General features: G+C 43.4%; 1 protein-coding gene across 6 annotated transcripts in view; it reads right to left on the reverse strand.

The window, feature by feature from the left end:
• Positions 1-14,567, reverse strand: part of MKLN1 (muskelin 1) — a 115,442-nt gene that overhangs the window by 10,190 nt on the left and 90,685 nt on the right. For all 6 annotated transcript variants that reach the window (XM_080619191.1, XM_080619196.1, XM_080619194.1 and 3 more), the window contains 3 exons: positions 12,632-12,771; positions 9,471-9,573; positions 1,216-1,270 (listed from right to left, as the gene is read on the reverse strand). In XM_080619191.1, coding sequence (XP_080475317.1) covers positions 1,216-1,270; positions 9,471-9,573; positions 12,632-12,771 — 298 coding nt within the window. The remainder of the gene's footprint in view (positions 1-1,215; positions 1,271-9,470; positions 9,574-12,631; positions 12,772-14,567) is intronic.

Below are 14,567 nucleotides of genomic sequence, written 5' to 3' on the forward strand. Positions count from 1 at the left end.
CTGACGGCAGGAGCCCTGAATCAGAGCTGCATCTTGGCATAAGGGTGCTCTACAAACCCCTTTTGTGAAGTGCTGCCTCTCAAAAGGGGAAGGTTTAGTCTGGAGTATTGCTTATCCAAATCCTCATACTTAAACCACCAAAAGCAAGAACAATAGAGCGGGCTATACAACTATTTCCTCTGCTTTGTATGACTTCCATCAGTGGGATCTCCAAGGAATGCTTATTAATTCAGTGAACTCACTCTTCAGTTAATCAGAGTCAAGCAAGTTAATCAAATCAAAGAGGGCTTGGGGTTTTGTTTGTTGTATTTTAGAAGCACCGCTTGATATATGTATCTGTAGAGCCAACCTCTGAAGAAAGTGTTGTGTCAAGAAGCAATCTATCTTTCAGAACACTTAAAACTAGGGGAGAAAACAACGTTCTGAAACTTAGGTTTTCTTCCTTTAAGGAATCCATCATATCACATCAACTAAGTAAGACCTTCCAAATCACACAAGCTCAGCTGAGCTTCCTCATCCAGCTGGGCTGACATTGGAGTGGGCTTTTTCCTTCCATCGATTGCTTAGATTGGGAATTGCTGGTTCATTAAAAACTGAAGGCATCCATCCTCCTTAGCAAGAGCTCGGTGACTTGAGGAGAACACACTATAAGATGTAAATTATGCTTATAGCTAGCCTTCCTATAGCTTGCCCAGGATTAATCTCTCGACTGTTCAGAAGAGTTAACTGGACAGAAGAGTGAAACAAATTGTGGCTTTGGCTCAGAGCTCCTGTTTCCAGCCCTCCACACTGTTCTCTGCGCTCTTGACATTCTGCCCACAGAACTAGTTCTGCAAAGAACAGGGTGAACCAAACTGCTCCAGGACCTGCAGTTATCACAGCAAACAGAGCTGTAGCCACGCTGTGACATTCCCAAGTGACAAGACAAGAGGGGCTTTATTCTGACCAAAGCTGCTGTTTATTTCAGTGAGGCATCAATTGTAATAAGAGCTACAAAATGAGCCCAGGAGGCACAGGTTTAGAACCACTGGTGGCAGAGGGGCATTGGGCACTGGTCATTATAAAGACTCTCTCTAATGTCTATGTGGTGGCATTTTGCATTTTCAAACCAAAAAGAGCTCATGTGAACTGTAACATTTGATATGAAAACCAGTAGAAACTAATAGCAATTATCGGAGGGAACACAGTCTAATTCTTCTGATACACGATACTCACCGAGAGTGGCGAAATCCGAGCCTGACTTAAATAACGCTGAGGCAAGAAGTTGAAACTGCAAGAGAGGAGGGACAAAGAAAAAAAGTGTTATTAACAGCACACAGGAGAAAAACTAAAAGATTCATAGATGTCAGAGTGGTTCTGGAGTTACTGAGTTCTCTTTGCGCAGTCCTTGGAGCTACTGTGCCATACATGTGAATAACTGCAGCAACTTTCATATGAGCAACACAATTTGTCACCTTGGCAGAGCAAGCTGGGTGGTTTTTCCTAGAATCAGAGCAGTGTTGAAGCAATGAAAAGTACTTGATTGGGAGCCCTAAAAGCTGATTTTTCGTATACTCTTTTTTGCCTCTCTGGCAGATACCAGAGAGCAGGGGTAAGGTAGAGCCTCTTGCGCACAACCACAATGTGGTGCAGCCTCAGCAAGGACTACACGACACGAGAACAGGGTAACTGCTAGAGCACAGAATCAACTTCTTGAACACAGAGAAAGCTTTATATGGCCACAACCTTTCTGAACTGCCAGAGAACTCGTATCACAATGTCTTTGTAACTAAAGAAACCCCATCAAAATAAATCCTTTTATTGGGAACGCCAGAATCAGGAACAAAAGCATTTTAAGTAACACATTCATGGGTTTATTCTCCTTTCATGTCCTACTGATAGTGAACATGGAATCTTCCTCTGCCTGTGGCTGCTGTTTTCAGTTACCCACATAGAGACAAAGCTTTGTGCTTTGTCATGTTTCCTTCAAGAATTAGAAGATTCCTTAAAGGCTTATAATCTTTTGCCACTTCTGTGCATGTCTTTACAGCACATGGCCCAAAGGAAAGAAGGGGGGGGGAAAGAAAGCAGAAGAGAAGCAAATATGTTCAGGGAAGGAGTGGGAAGGACAGCCAGGAATTACATATCCATCGGTTTAATTTCAATTGCAAGACAAAATGGGAACCCAGACAATTTGCAGGCATGTAGGAGTGAGGAAGGTGACGAGTAGCAGCCAATGTGGATTTGGCAATAACAAGTTGTATCACATCAAACTGATTTCTTCTGCACGGCAGCAGGCCCTACGGATGGGACCTGGCAATAGACATTGTACATTTTGATTTTCATAGGACTTCTGATGCTTTTATATGGTATTTAAGACAAATTATCATGGCCTCATCTAAATTAAGCTAAAAGGGAGCAGCCAGGGAGGCAAACGACTTTACTGGTGGTAAGCATCACTGGCTTGACATCAAAATGGAGCTGTGAATCACAAGTGATTCACTTGCGCCCCAGGGTCAGCATCACTTTGGGTTTTCAGTGAGAACCGCGTGAACAGAACAGGACACATTCAATGGGTCCACAGACCTCACACCACACTCAGACAGACTGACAGCATGGCAGCAGACAGGCTGCAGACTGCTTCTTCATTTCATCCAGCTTATAGAAACATAGAACCCCAGACTGGGTTGTGGTGGAAGGGAACTTAAAGCCCATCCAGTTCCAACCCCTGCCACGGGCAGGGACACCTTCCACTGGAGCAGCTTGCTCCAAGCCCCTGTGTCCAACCTGGCCTTGAACACATCAGGGATGGGGCAGCCACAGCTTCTCTGGGCACCCTGTGCCAGCGCCTCAGCACCCTCACAGGGAAGAGCTTCTGCCTAAGAGCTCATCTCAATCTGCCCTCTGCCAGGCTAAAGCCATTCCCCTTGTCCTGGCCCTACAGACTCTTGTCCAAAGCTACAACAATGGCTCGAGGTGCAGTTCACTACGGCAAAGTGCAAATCACTCTGAACAGGAAAAAACAGCTATACCAAACAGGTTGGGGTGCACAGGCTCTGTGAAAACACATTTAGGACCTAAAATAGATCAGCATCACCCTATAGCAAATGCATGAAAATGCATGAAAAGGAGTGGGATCTTCACATAAATTGAGTACTCCTGCTGTTAGGCTTGTAAGTCTCATCTACAACAACGCAATCACTTTTGGATGCTCTCTACCAAGTAGAAACATATAAAGAAAGCACTAGGAAAATAACCAAGTGGTCTGAAACAGGAAGCTCTTGTAAAGAAAGTTCAAAGGACTCAAGGTTGTAGAACCACCACAGAATATCCAAGGAGAAAACTGCAAGAGTCACAAACGCAAAAGGTTGCTACAAAAAGGTAAATCTACACCTAAGTTCAAGAAACCACAAGAACACTTCAGCAAGATCAGTATCAACATGATACCAAGAGAAAACCCAGTGTAAAATAAGGCCAGCGGTGCACCAGAGTAAGTCTGCATCTTTTGGAGAGGCTACAACACGCAGGTAATACTGTAGAGGTATTTAAGAACAGGTTAGACAAGGTACAGCATTGACAAACTGCACAACATGGGAAAGAGGTTGATTAAGTACCCTCTTGAGTGGGAGGTCTGGTTACATGAATCAAAGGGGACTGCAATGCTACACATGTATTTCACCGCTAGCCTAACTTGGCTCCGAATCAGCAATGTACTTAACCAGATGCCCAGCATAAATAGCTCAAAAAGTTCCAATAGAACCTGTGGCTAAATCCATGCTGCTCCCGATAGCAAATGCCATGTCCCGGCCATCTTTCCATCCCACACAATTGCCTTACAGGCCCGCTGCCAACTGCCTGGTAGCGCATGAAGCTGGCTCTGCTGGGACAAAATGAATCCACACGCTTCGAGGGGTTCCCTTGCCTCCCTCAGCAACGGGGCAAGCCATCCTGCTGTGAACAGAGAGCAAGCCATGCTTGAGGCTGGGGCTCAGGATGCCTAGCTAAGAGAACATATAAGCAAGATTCAGTTAGTAACTCGCTGAACTGAGACCAAAAATCCGTTGAAAAGATCTTTTGCCAAGTATTCCAGCCTCATCTGCACAATGCATGATGGATTTTCACGGCTACCAGTTTCCTTCCAGCTGTGTGGGGAAGCAATACCCAGTCTCCTCCTTCACTGATGACACTGCACTTCAGTTAACCTTGAGGTTTGTTGTTTCGTTTGTTCTGAAGTTGTATTTTATGCATCATTTCACATTTAAAAAACTCTTTCTCACACAGAAGTCAAGCACCTAAGTTAACGGCATCAATTATGGGCAGCACTGAGCCTAAGCTGCTTCACTCTGCATTTGCATTACAATGCCAACTAACCCCATTATGTTCTCCCAAAGGACCCCATCTCTTTTTCCCACACATGGGATGGTCACTGCTTCCTCAAGACCAGGTTTCCCAAACAGTGTTCACAGCATATATCCAATGCTGTATTTTTTCCCTGAAGCTCAAACTCTGCTCTAAAGAAGAAATTCATTTCTTCATCAGGTTTTCCATCATATTAATTGTTATCACAACAGACACCCTTCAAATCCAGATTAATTTTGGGCCCCCTATTTGAAGCAGCCAGAACCTGATTTCTCAACACACAGAGTATTATGCAACAGCTCCTGAATCCACTTGCAGCCAGAGGAGCAAAGCTCTCAAGCAAATCACACCTCGAATCTCTCCCATCAGGCCCCAGACTGAAAGATCTAATGAATGACCATCTAGGAAAACCCATTTGCTTAACGTCACATAGCAACTCCGCTACAGAGGAAAGAGCAGAACTCCGTTATCCAGCAGAAGCATTCAAGTGCTCTGATCACAGTACCACCCGTTTTCTGCTGACAATCCCTCTGCCTCGCTGCCTTCATCCATTCCAAATGAAGTCTCTGTTCAGAAGACAACAGGTCCCTTTTGTTATACAATTAACTTCTCTTTCAGAGCCCAAATCCACCTTCTGAACTGAGGCAGGGGTTCCTTGGAGATACATCTATCTGGATAACTAATATAAGGTTATATTAGTTATATATCTATTAGTTATAGATATCTGGCTAATATGAAGTTAATGAATATAATCAATCCCATACAGAGAGAGGCCAGATTAAGACATGAGTAATACTAATTCTGGCACTTCCCAAGCTATGGCCTCTGTGTTCCCAACAATACTGTTCTTTTACCAGCTGTGTGCACTTTAAGCTGTTTCTACCTACAGCAAAAAGCAATTCTGCCATACAGAAGTCTTGGTATATTTGCTGCATGCCTCTGCCAAATGAAATAGTTAAAGGGGAATGAGTAACTCCTGCTTGGGATACCCGGCAGGTTGGATGAATCAGACGTAATTCCTCCTCTGTAATATACAGCAAGTGCTCAGATCACAGCATAAAACAGTTCCTCAGCTTTGACCAGTTCTGTCGTAGCACAGCTCAAAGCAGCAGAGAGGCTCAAATCCTCTGAGGAAGAAGCCATCCCTCGCTGAAGTTGGGAGGGCTGAATGCTGTTTCTGAAAAGGCTCCTCGTTTCCAAAACCTCTCCTCTTGCAGCACTCAGACTCTGAAGCTTTACAAAGAATCACAGCAGGACACGAAGAGGAGAAGCATGCTTTTCGTAGCTCCTTCCTAGAACTATTTTTCCCATTTGGGTTTCAATTTTCCCAGAAATATCAGTCTAATGCAGACTCAAACAATACTTTTGGGCCCCGCTGGCTTTATCTGGCAAATTTATTGGAGACAAGGTCTTAAGAATGGAAAGTATGAAGCAGCCTCGAACAGGGGCCTCCTGCCTCAGTCCACAGGTTAGTCAGGCCTCAAATTGGCCTCCAGGTCCTTGCTCTTTCTCCTACCATGTTCCAAGAAAAACATATTGCAAGTTCTGCTTGCACTTTGTGTCCATTTTACAGCAGTCATGGGATTGAGCTTCACCAGGAGCTAAATCTCAATGCACAAACTCATCTTGCTCTCCTTTACATGGACAGCACTGGCCATTTTTTGTACCATCTTCATTTCTCCTATAGCCCACTCAGCAGGGTGTGTCCGGGAATGATGACTCTAGTGCATAAGGAACATCATCTATAGCCTTGGAGAGTGGTGAGGCACTGGAACAGGCTGCTCAAGGATGCTGTGAATGCTCCATCCTTGGCAGTGCTCAAGGCCAGGTTGGATGGGGCTTGGAGCAAGCTGCTCTAGTGGAAGGTGTCCCTGCCCATGGCAGGGATTGGAACTGGATGAGCTTTAAGGTCCTTTCCAACCCAAATCCTTTATGATTCTATGATTTCAAGCAGAATCACAGTCAAAGAGAACTGGGTTTGCATTTATGGCCAACAGCAGAGGCAGAGCTGGCATAGAGCCTATGGCCACTAAAACATGTACTGCATGATACCCATTACTTGCAGTCATCTACTTCATTTGGAATAATAAAAACCCCAGAAATAAAACTATAATCCTATTAACATACCTAAAATTCATACCAAAGGAGGAAAAATCTGGGAGTATGTTCCTACTATCAATCATTTGTGCTACTTTAAACAAAATTGGTTACTAACACCAAAGCAAGCTTCAAGAACAGCCTGCTTGTTTTCTTTGGCACCCAACTCAAAACAGCTGAAGGGACTTGCCTAAGTTAGCATAAATTCTCTTATAAAGCAATTCAGCCTTGCCTCAAAGTGCAATTCTGCTTGTAATATAAGATTACCCATATACCAGTCCATAAAACATGAAACCATATATACCAGCCTCCAAAAGCACATCATGAAGTCTGGGATAAACTTGGTCCTTCCCAGGTTTAACAGTTTGCCTAAAGAGAAGGGAAACAACAGGCAGAAACCAATTCCCTTAGGATTTGCCATGCTAAGAAGCCTTACAACATTCCAACCCTAACTATTCTATGATTCAACAGCTGTAACCAGCCCAGAACAAGCCAATTAGATATACAGCCTTTGATATTAAGACGATCTCAGATACAACTAAAGACAATGCATGTAGGTGCCTGGGCTGAGATACACAACCAAACTGGTGCTTGAAATTTGATATGGAATCCAAAAAGCCTGCGTCAGTCCTTTGGAAAGCACAAGAGCTATTTGAAGACGTGATGCCAGAGCGAAAAGCCAACTCAATGTGATAACCGGAAGGTAAATTGACGTCAACTGGAAATACACCCAGTCAGTACCAGTGCAGAGGCTGGCTCTGTGCCATATCCCTGCCAGATCTGCTCCAGTGTAAAAAACTTGGGAAGTTAAAGCTCTTGGAAGAGCATAATTAAAAATGTTATTAAAAAATGAGCAACAAAAACAAGACACAAAAAAGCCTCCCAGAAATTGTGACATGGTTTTAGGAGACCACTGGAATGGAAGTTTGAATGGTACGTGTCGATGCGACAGACCAGACAGAAGCTATTGAATTTTGTTTGGATCAGGCATTAAGCCTGCAGAGAAATGATTCACAATATATTTCCCCAGCTGTACTGAGCTAGCTTAGGCTCAGAGGCTACATCATTAATGTGCACAACACTAGTATGCTCTGTGAAAAGGGATAATATATATTCTATTTCTACATTATATGATAAAGCTATTAGCTTCCCCCAAAATCTCAGAGGAGCCCATGCAGTCAGGTAAATCCTTCATTCTTACAAGGTGGCCAAGGTAAACGCTACACACCGAATTGGGTATATCAAATGTAGAGTATTAAAAGGATTTCCTGTGCCAGATATTCACAACGTGGAGTCTTTATGGCAGTGCCTTTGGTCTGCTGGTGACAGCAGGCAGCATGATCTAAAAGGAGAGGAGCTTTCTGATCACACCCCAAATGTTTCCTGTTCAAGCAACAAAAAGGCACAGCAAGCCATGAGGTCTCTTTAGGAGTAACTGGCCAAAGAGAGACATGGCTTTCATAGGCTACCAGCACACAATGAGAAAACATGGGAGATCAGAGGACACAGGACATGGCCTTAAGAGTGGGTGGGAGGGAGAAGAAGGGATGAAGAGAGCAGCAGAATGGTTATTTTACGTTAGAGGTTATTGCAAGTTCAATTATAAAGAGGAAAGTGTTACTACACTGGGGAGATGGGGCATAATTGGGGCATGCTGCATAGGAGTGATAAAAAAAGTACCTCCTTTTCTACCTGAAATAATGCAGGATTAGGTGTTTTTTACCTTCCCCCTGCTAGAAAGGTCTACACAGGATGTGAAACTACATGTTCCCCAGAGAAGCTGTGGCTGCCCCATCCCTGGCAGTGCTCAAGGCCAGGTTGGACACAGAGGCTTGGAGCAAGCTGCTCTAGTGGAAGGTGTCCCTGCCTGTGGCAGGGGTTGGAACTGGATGAGCTTTAAGGTCCCTTCATCGTTCTCTGAGTCTATGAATTGAACTGAGAAGCCATCTAACAGAGAACTTACAGGCACAGCACCTGGATATTTTATCAGATTAGATTTTTATAAAGACTAACCACAATTTATGACCGGTGTGATCAGTTCCAAGGTACTAACACAAGTAAATACTTTCTTCTTAATTCCTCCAACCCCACAACTCTATACAGTGCACATGCAAGATGCATTTTCTCCCTCAAAAGGTTTTACTGTCTGGATAAGGATCCTTTCTTTACATAAAGTAACAAGTTAGAACTATCAGAGTAAGTGATTTAACCCAGAGATTCAGCATGGAGTAACAGCACCCATTCCCCTATCACAGCTTCATAGAAGGAACTCTCAAATCACTTCCCAAGTCATTAACACAAGTAGAGAGTCAGAACCATGGTTTCCTCTTCCTCCTCTACCCTGAACGCTTGGGCATCTAGTTAGCTGCCCCAAGTTCCATGTGGAAATTCATGGCAGAGTCCAATCAAACCACCTTATCTGACACTTTTCACTCTTTCTGTAATCCTTTTTGTAAAGTGACACGTGCTGGGGTCATAGAATCAAAACAGGAAATGGGAACAAATGCCTGAAACAAATAAAAGAAAATGCCTACTGGATAATAGTCAAAAAGGCAGAGGAAACAAGATTTGAAGGCTAGAAAGCAATGCATATCCACAATCTGCTTCCAGAAATACTTATCAACTAGAGAAAAAGCCTCTTTCCCTCCCCCAGAGCTATTTAATATTGACAAGCCAAAAGGCAGCGTGAATTTCTTACTCCCTTTCTACTGCACAACCAACTACAGACTCATGACATTTCAGAGTTTACATTTTAATTAAAGCTCCCAAAATACACACCAGTACCCTGGAATTAAAACAAAGGCCTAGTTCTTCACTGTTTTAAGTGCAAAAGCTATTTTATCTGGAACTGCAGTTGCAAAAGTGACTGTTTGCTAAAGCACTACGATCTTCAGTGCAGAGAAATAGATGATAAAACAAAGTGTCATGCACCTGTAGAGCCTTTTCAACCTGAATAAAAAACAAGGTTCAAGAGGCCCAAAACTTTCACGAGTTTACCTTTCTTTAGAGCTAAATCAGGGATCATTCATCATTACCTCTTTTGTCTCCTCAGGGTCTGAGTGATCCACAGTTACATATAAGTCATTCTGCAGGTACTTCAGTGCACTAAGAGGCTCAGTCTGAGCTTTTTCTTCGAACCTGAAAAGAGGAAACAGAAGACTTGAACACAGCCATTTCCTCCAGGACTGCTACTATTTGTACAGAGAGCAAAAGCCATCTAAGAAAACCTTCAGTCCAATATTTCCAAGCAAAACAATGTTAATGGCAGCTTGGCCCTGTATTCACCAAAGCACATGCTATCCAGACAAGCTGAAATACAGAGGTGGGGCTTTTGGGGAGGTGTACAGGAGTTACAAGGGTAAAGTATCACACCCTTACTAAAAGTATTCAAAGGAGTATGTACAGCAACTTCTGCATTGGTGCTGAGGCACTGGCAAAGGCTGCTCAGAGAGGCTGTGGCTGCCCCATCCCTGGCAGTGTTCAAGGCCAGGTTGGACACAGGGGCTTGGAGCAAGCTGCTCTCATGGAAGGTGTCCCTGCCCGTGGCAGGGGTTGGAACTGGATGAGCTTCAAGGGCCCTTCCAACCCAAACCTGTCTGGGATTCCATGATTAATACAGAAATATACACCATTTAGTACAGTTTGTTTTCCACAAATAGAGTAAGGTATGAGTAGCACCTCACGTGAGGAGCACAGCTCAGACACAGGCAAGCCTTGAGCACTTATATCCCAGGGATATTTCCATTCCCGACCATGCAGAAGTGTAACTGGAAGTACAGCGATGGAGATAGCTCCCTGCTGCTGGCAAACAAGAGAAAAAGGGATGATGTGGGTGAAACCCCCAGATTCAATGAATACTGGGCCTAAATATTCCCACTTTCAGGAAAAGCACATGCACATGGAAATCCTATGCACCACCAGCTTATTTCCTCATTTTCTTTTAATGAACAGAAATCATAACTCCTATGAATTCCCTATGAAGTTAACAGAGCTGAAAGTGATTCTGGATTCAGCATCCTCAGTGAGCAGAGCTCCTTCCCTGCAGCTCTGAGGTGGGTGCATAAGCCTGGAAAGGATGAGGTTTAAAATGATCTCTGTTTTTCTCCTGTCACCTATCCACTGAGTGCAGTATCACACTGTCATCCTCTGAATCACCCATACACAGAATTAAACCTTTCCAGGAAAACAGCTCAGACACTTTCAGATTGCAGAAATGAGGACCCTAAAAACCACATTCTCAGTTACTTAACTGCCTTGCATCAACTGCATTATAGAAACACAAGGTATTTTATACCTAATATATTTCAGTTACCTGTAAGAGGCTGTAGCTTGTCAAACTGAGAAAAGTCACACTGAATAGATTTAATCATGTTAGGTTTTCATAATGGGTCATCTACTTGGCTGTTTATAATGCAGTGGACATTTGTAGCCCAAATTTGGTACCACCTAAAGATGCAAGTGCATTTAGGCAGTGCACAAAGACTATGCCTGTTACCTAATGTGCATGACATCCTGGCAGTTAAGTATGATTTCTTCCAATATTCACACAGATTTTCTTAGATGATATCACCATGATCCAGAGAGCTGAAGTACCTTAAACAAAGGGACCCACTGACACCTCACTGCTCTTCTTCACTATGGCTTGACTGCTATTAAACAATAGGCCAAACAGGGCTCCAGCAAATACAGTGGATTTGCAAGTCAAGTACCTGTTCTGGCACCTAGAGCTTGAGGGAATGCAGATAATGCGCAGCCAACTGACTCTACAGCAGTTCAGCTCCAGCCCTGCCAGGCACATGAACTCCATCAAAGCACCCATCATACCAGCTCCTGAGCTGGTCGTGTCTGGCTCCCTCCTATGGACCCCAATAAAAGGGAGCATGGTGCATAAACCCCAAACTTCTGCCAGATAACATGCAGTAACATCTCCTTTCAGTGCAATTTAAGGAAGTAATAACCAAGTCATCCAGAGCTGTCTCTGGAGGCTGTACAGCTGAATATGCATACAACCACATGTGGGTTTAATAAACCTCTGAGATTACTGGGCAAGACCTTTATTCATTCCTGCAGGTATTCTCATCTACTGCATGGCTAATCTGCAAAAGGCCTCATCAAGCCACAGTGATTGTGAGTTCGGTAAAGCAATTTGCTTGCTGCCTCAGAAGTAAAATATCATCAGTAAAAACTAACCTCCAACACTTGGCAGAACCCGATAACAAAGTATTCTCACCAAGAATGCAGAAAGAGCTATTTACTGCCTTCAAATCCTTTGCTGGGTTTTGAAAGGCTGCCTTACTGCTGCAATTTCTTGCCTAATGCAACACCATAAGCTTGATTTTAAAAAGCCGCTGCCCTAAATAGCAAATATAAGGCAGCTCTGAAACAGCCACAGTACAGGAAGCATCACAGTGTAGCTGAATTCCGCATAAGTGAGATCTTTCAAGTGATTCTGAATGAGAAACTCTGATGACCTCACCATGGTTGAGTCTCAGATGTGCAAAGGCATCCAGCCCCCAGACTTCATTAGCATCCTTGTGAGCTGTTACTATCTCCTAGCACAGTGTTTCAGAAACACATTCCATTTCCTTGGGAGGTGACAGCACCAAAACACATGTTGATGAGCAGCAGAGTGAAAAGGGAATCTAAAAATTCCCCCATGACTCCCCACACAATACCCAGATTTTTCTAGTTTTAGAATAACATAGTAACACCAGAATGAAGTTCATCTTGTAGCTCAGCCATACCCCACTGCTTTTTATTATCATAGAATGGTTTGGGTTGGAAGGGACCTTGAAGCTCATCCGGTTCCAACCCCTGCCACAGGCAGGGACACCTTCCACTAGAGCAGCTTGCTCCAAGCCCCTGTGCCCAACCTGGCCTTGAACACCGCCAGGGATGGGGCAGCCACAGCTTCTCTGGGCACCCTGTGCCAGCGCCTCAGCACCCTCACAGGGAAGAACTTCTGCCTAAGAGCTCATCTCAGTCTCCCCTCTGACAGGTTAAAGCCATTCCCCCTTGTCCTATTATTAAACTTAGGTTTTTAAAATGAAAAAGAATCAAGAAACCTGCAGGCCACCATATAACCATCAAAGGGATATTTCCCAAAGCCATTAACAAGACATTCAGGTTTTAGCAACTTTAAAAAAAACCAGACATTTTTGAGAAGAAAAGTGCAAACCCTCTTTTGTTTCTATACCTGTGCTTCCTTATGAGGTATTTGCAGTGTCTTAGCAGGTATTCCTTTGAAGGCCGACAGAGCTTCAGAGACCAGAAGTCATCTAATCTCATCTTTGGAGAGCAGGACTTGCCAGGATTCCCTCCAAACAAGTAATGAACCTAAGCAAATGAGAAGCAGAGCAAAAAAAGTTGACTGACTGTGTACATCAAAGGCTATTTACTATGTCAGCATCTTTGGAGAGGTTTATTCTGGAGGGAGATAACTCTGCCTTGCAGACAAGCTGTTCCATCTTACTATTAGCCTTACTTTGTCCCTTAGGAGATGAAGAAACTTCTCTTAAACTGCTTACATCTTAAGATAATAAAACAGCTGCACTGCTAAAACCTCCCTCTAGCAGATTCCTGAGGTATTTACAAACAAACATCCCCAAACCATTCCACCTCTTTCTTTAGGAAAAACCTATGAGCATGATAAACCCTTCAGCACGTAAGATATGAGTAGAAAAGCAGGATCTGAGCCAACTCTTTTTGCCCCATTCAAAATCCTTGATGCAAACAATACTCAAACTGATGGATTATCAACCTTTTCTCCAATCTTGTCCTCAAAGACCCCAGTTTCTCACTGTCACCAAAGAGGGTAAATAAAGAACCTGTATTAAGCCTGTCTTTCATTTGGGGATGAGCAGATTACACCCATATAGTGTGAAAGGACTCCAGCAATCACACATCTTCTTTGAAAAAGAAACATTTCCATGCTGGTTAGGAAAGCTCAGATAAAAGGGACTTTGCAGACTAATGCTCTGGCTCCCATCAGAGCACTGCTGGTGAAGCTGCACTACTGAAGTACCACAGTTCAGAGGAGCAGTGAAGACCCTTATCTTCCCCAAAGACAAGGGTCACTGATAAAGGGAGTGGGAAGTACTAGAGATGCTCAAAGTGACATGATGTTGGGAGATGACCAACAGGCCTGTGTCCCAAAGTGTCCCATAAACTCTACAGAGCCTTAGTTTGACTTGCAGAGAGTATTCCCATGGTCTCTAGAAGGGCAGATCTGTCTCATCTCAATACAGCAGCCTCGCTACAAGATGCCAAATACACTACCTGAGCACAAAGGAAACAGTTAACTGAATACAGAGTAAACCAAAAAGACAAAATGTAATGTTAAGAACAACTGAGGATGAAAACACCAATCTTACCCAGAATTAGAAGTCACAACCATTACTGTGACTGCCTTCAGAAAAGGTTCTAGCAATGCTGAGATGCCAAACATGGAAACATTAAATATATCTGTACCCAAAATTCATTCTGCATTCACAGTAGCTTAAATGAAGCACTCTAACATCATTCCAATAGTTTCAGGACACACGACCTTCGAAAGGCAAGGCTAGACTTACGGGAGAGGCACACCTCAAGTGGAAGTGTTAAAGAAGGACTGTTCATTCATTCTCTTTTTCCCTTCACATCATTTGGTATTTCAAACTCTGAACTGTTGATACGAAACATGCCACATGGGTCTTCAAATAGTGAGCAGGCTCAAGAAGTCCAAGAGGCTACCTTTCTCCACAGCTTTAAAAATAAGCACTCCAAACAATGTATTCTACATCCCATTGATGTAGGCTCTCCTTATTTATATCAGAGGAGTTGAGAAAGGTCATTTGAACAGAGGTTTCTAAAAATAAGGCTCTTCAAAACAAGCACATCAAACAGCTCTTCAGATAAAGCTGGGCAACTGCCATGATTTAGCAACCTTCACAGTAACTTACAAAATACTACTCTCAACCTCATAGTACCTTAGTGGTGGACTTGGCAGTGCTGGGGTAACGGTTAGACTTGATGATCTTAAAGGTCTCCTCCAACCGAGTTGATTCTATTCTATTCTTACACTTAGAAGTAAGCCATTAAAGGCAGAACAGTATTTACAGTCTATCATTAAAGTATATGAAGATGACAAACAA

Source organism: Psittacula echo, assembly GCF_963264785.1.
Source record: "Psittacula echo genome assembly, chromosome: 1".
Taxonomy (NCBI): domain Eukaryota; kingdom Metazoa; phylum Chordata; class Aves; order Psittaciformes; family Psittacidae; genus Psittacula; species Psittacula echo.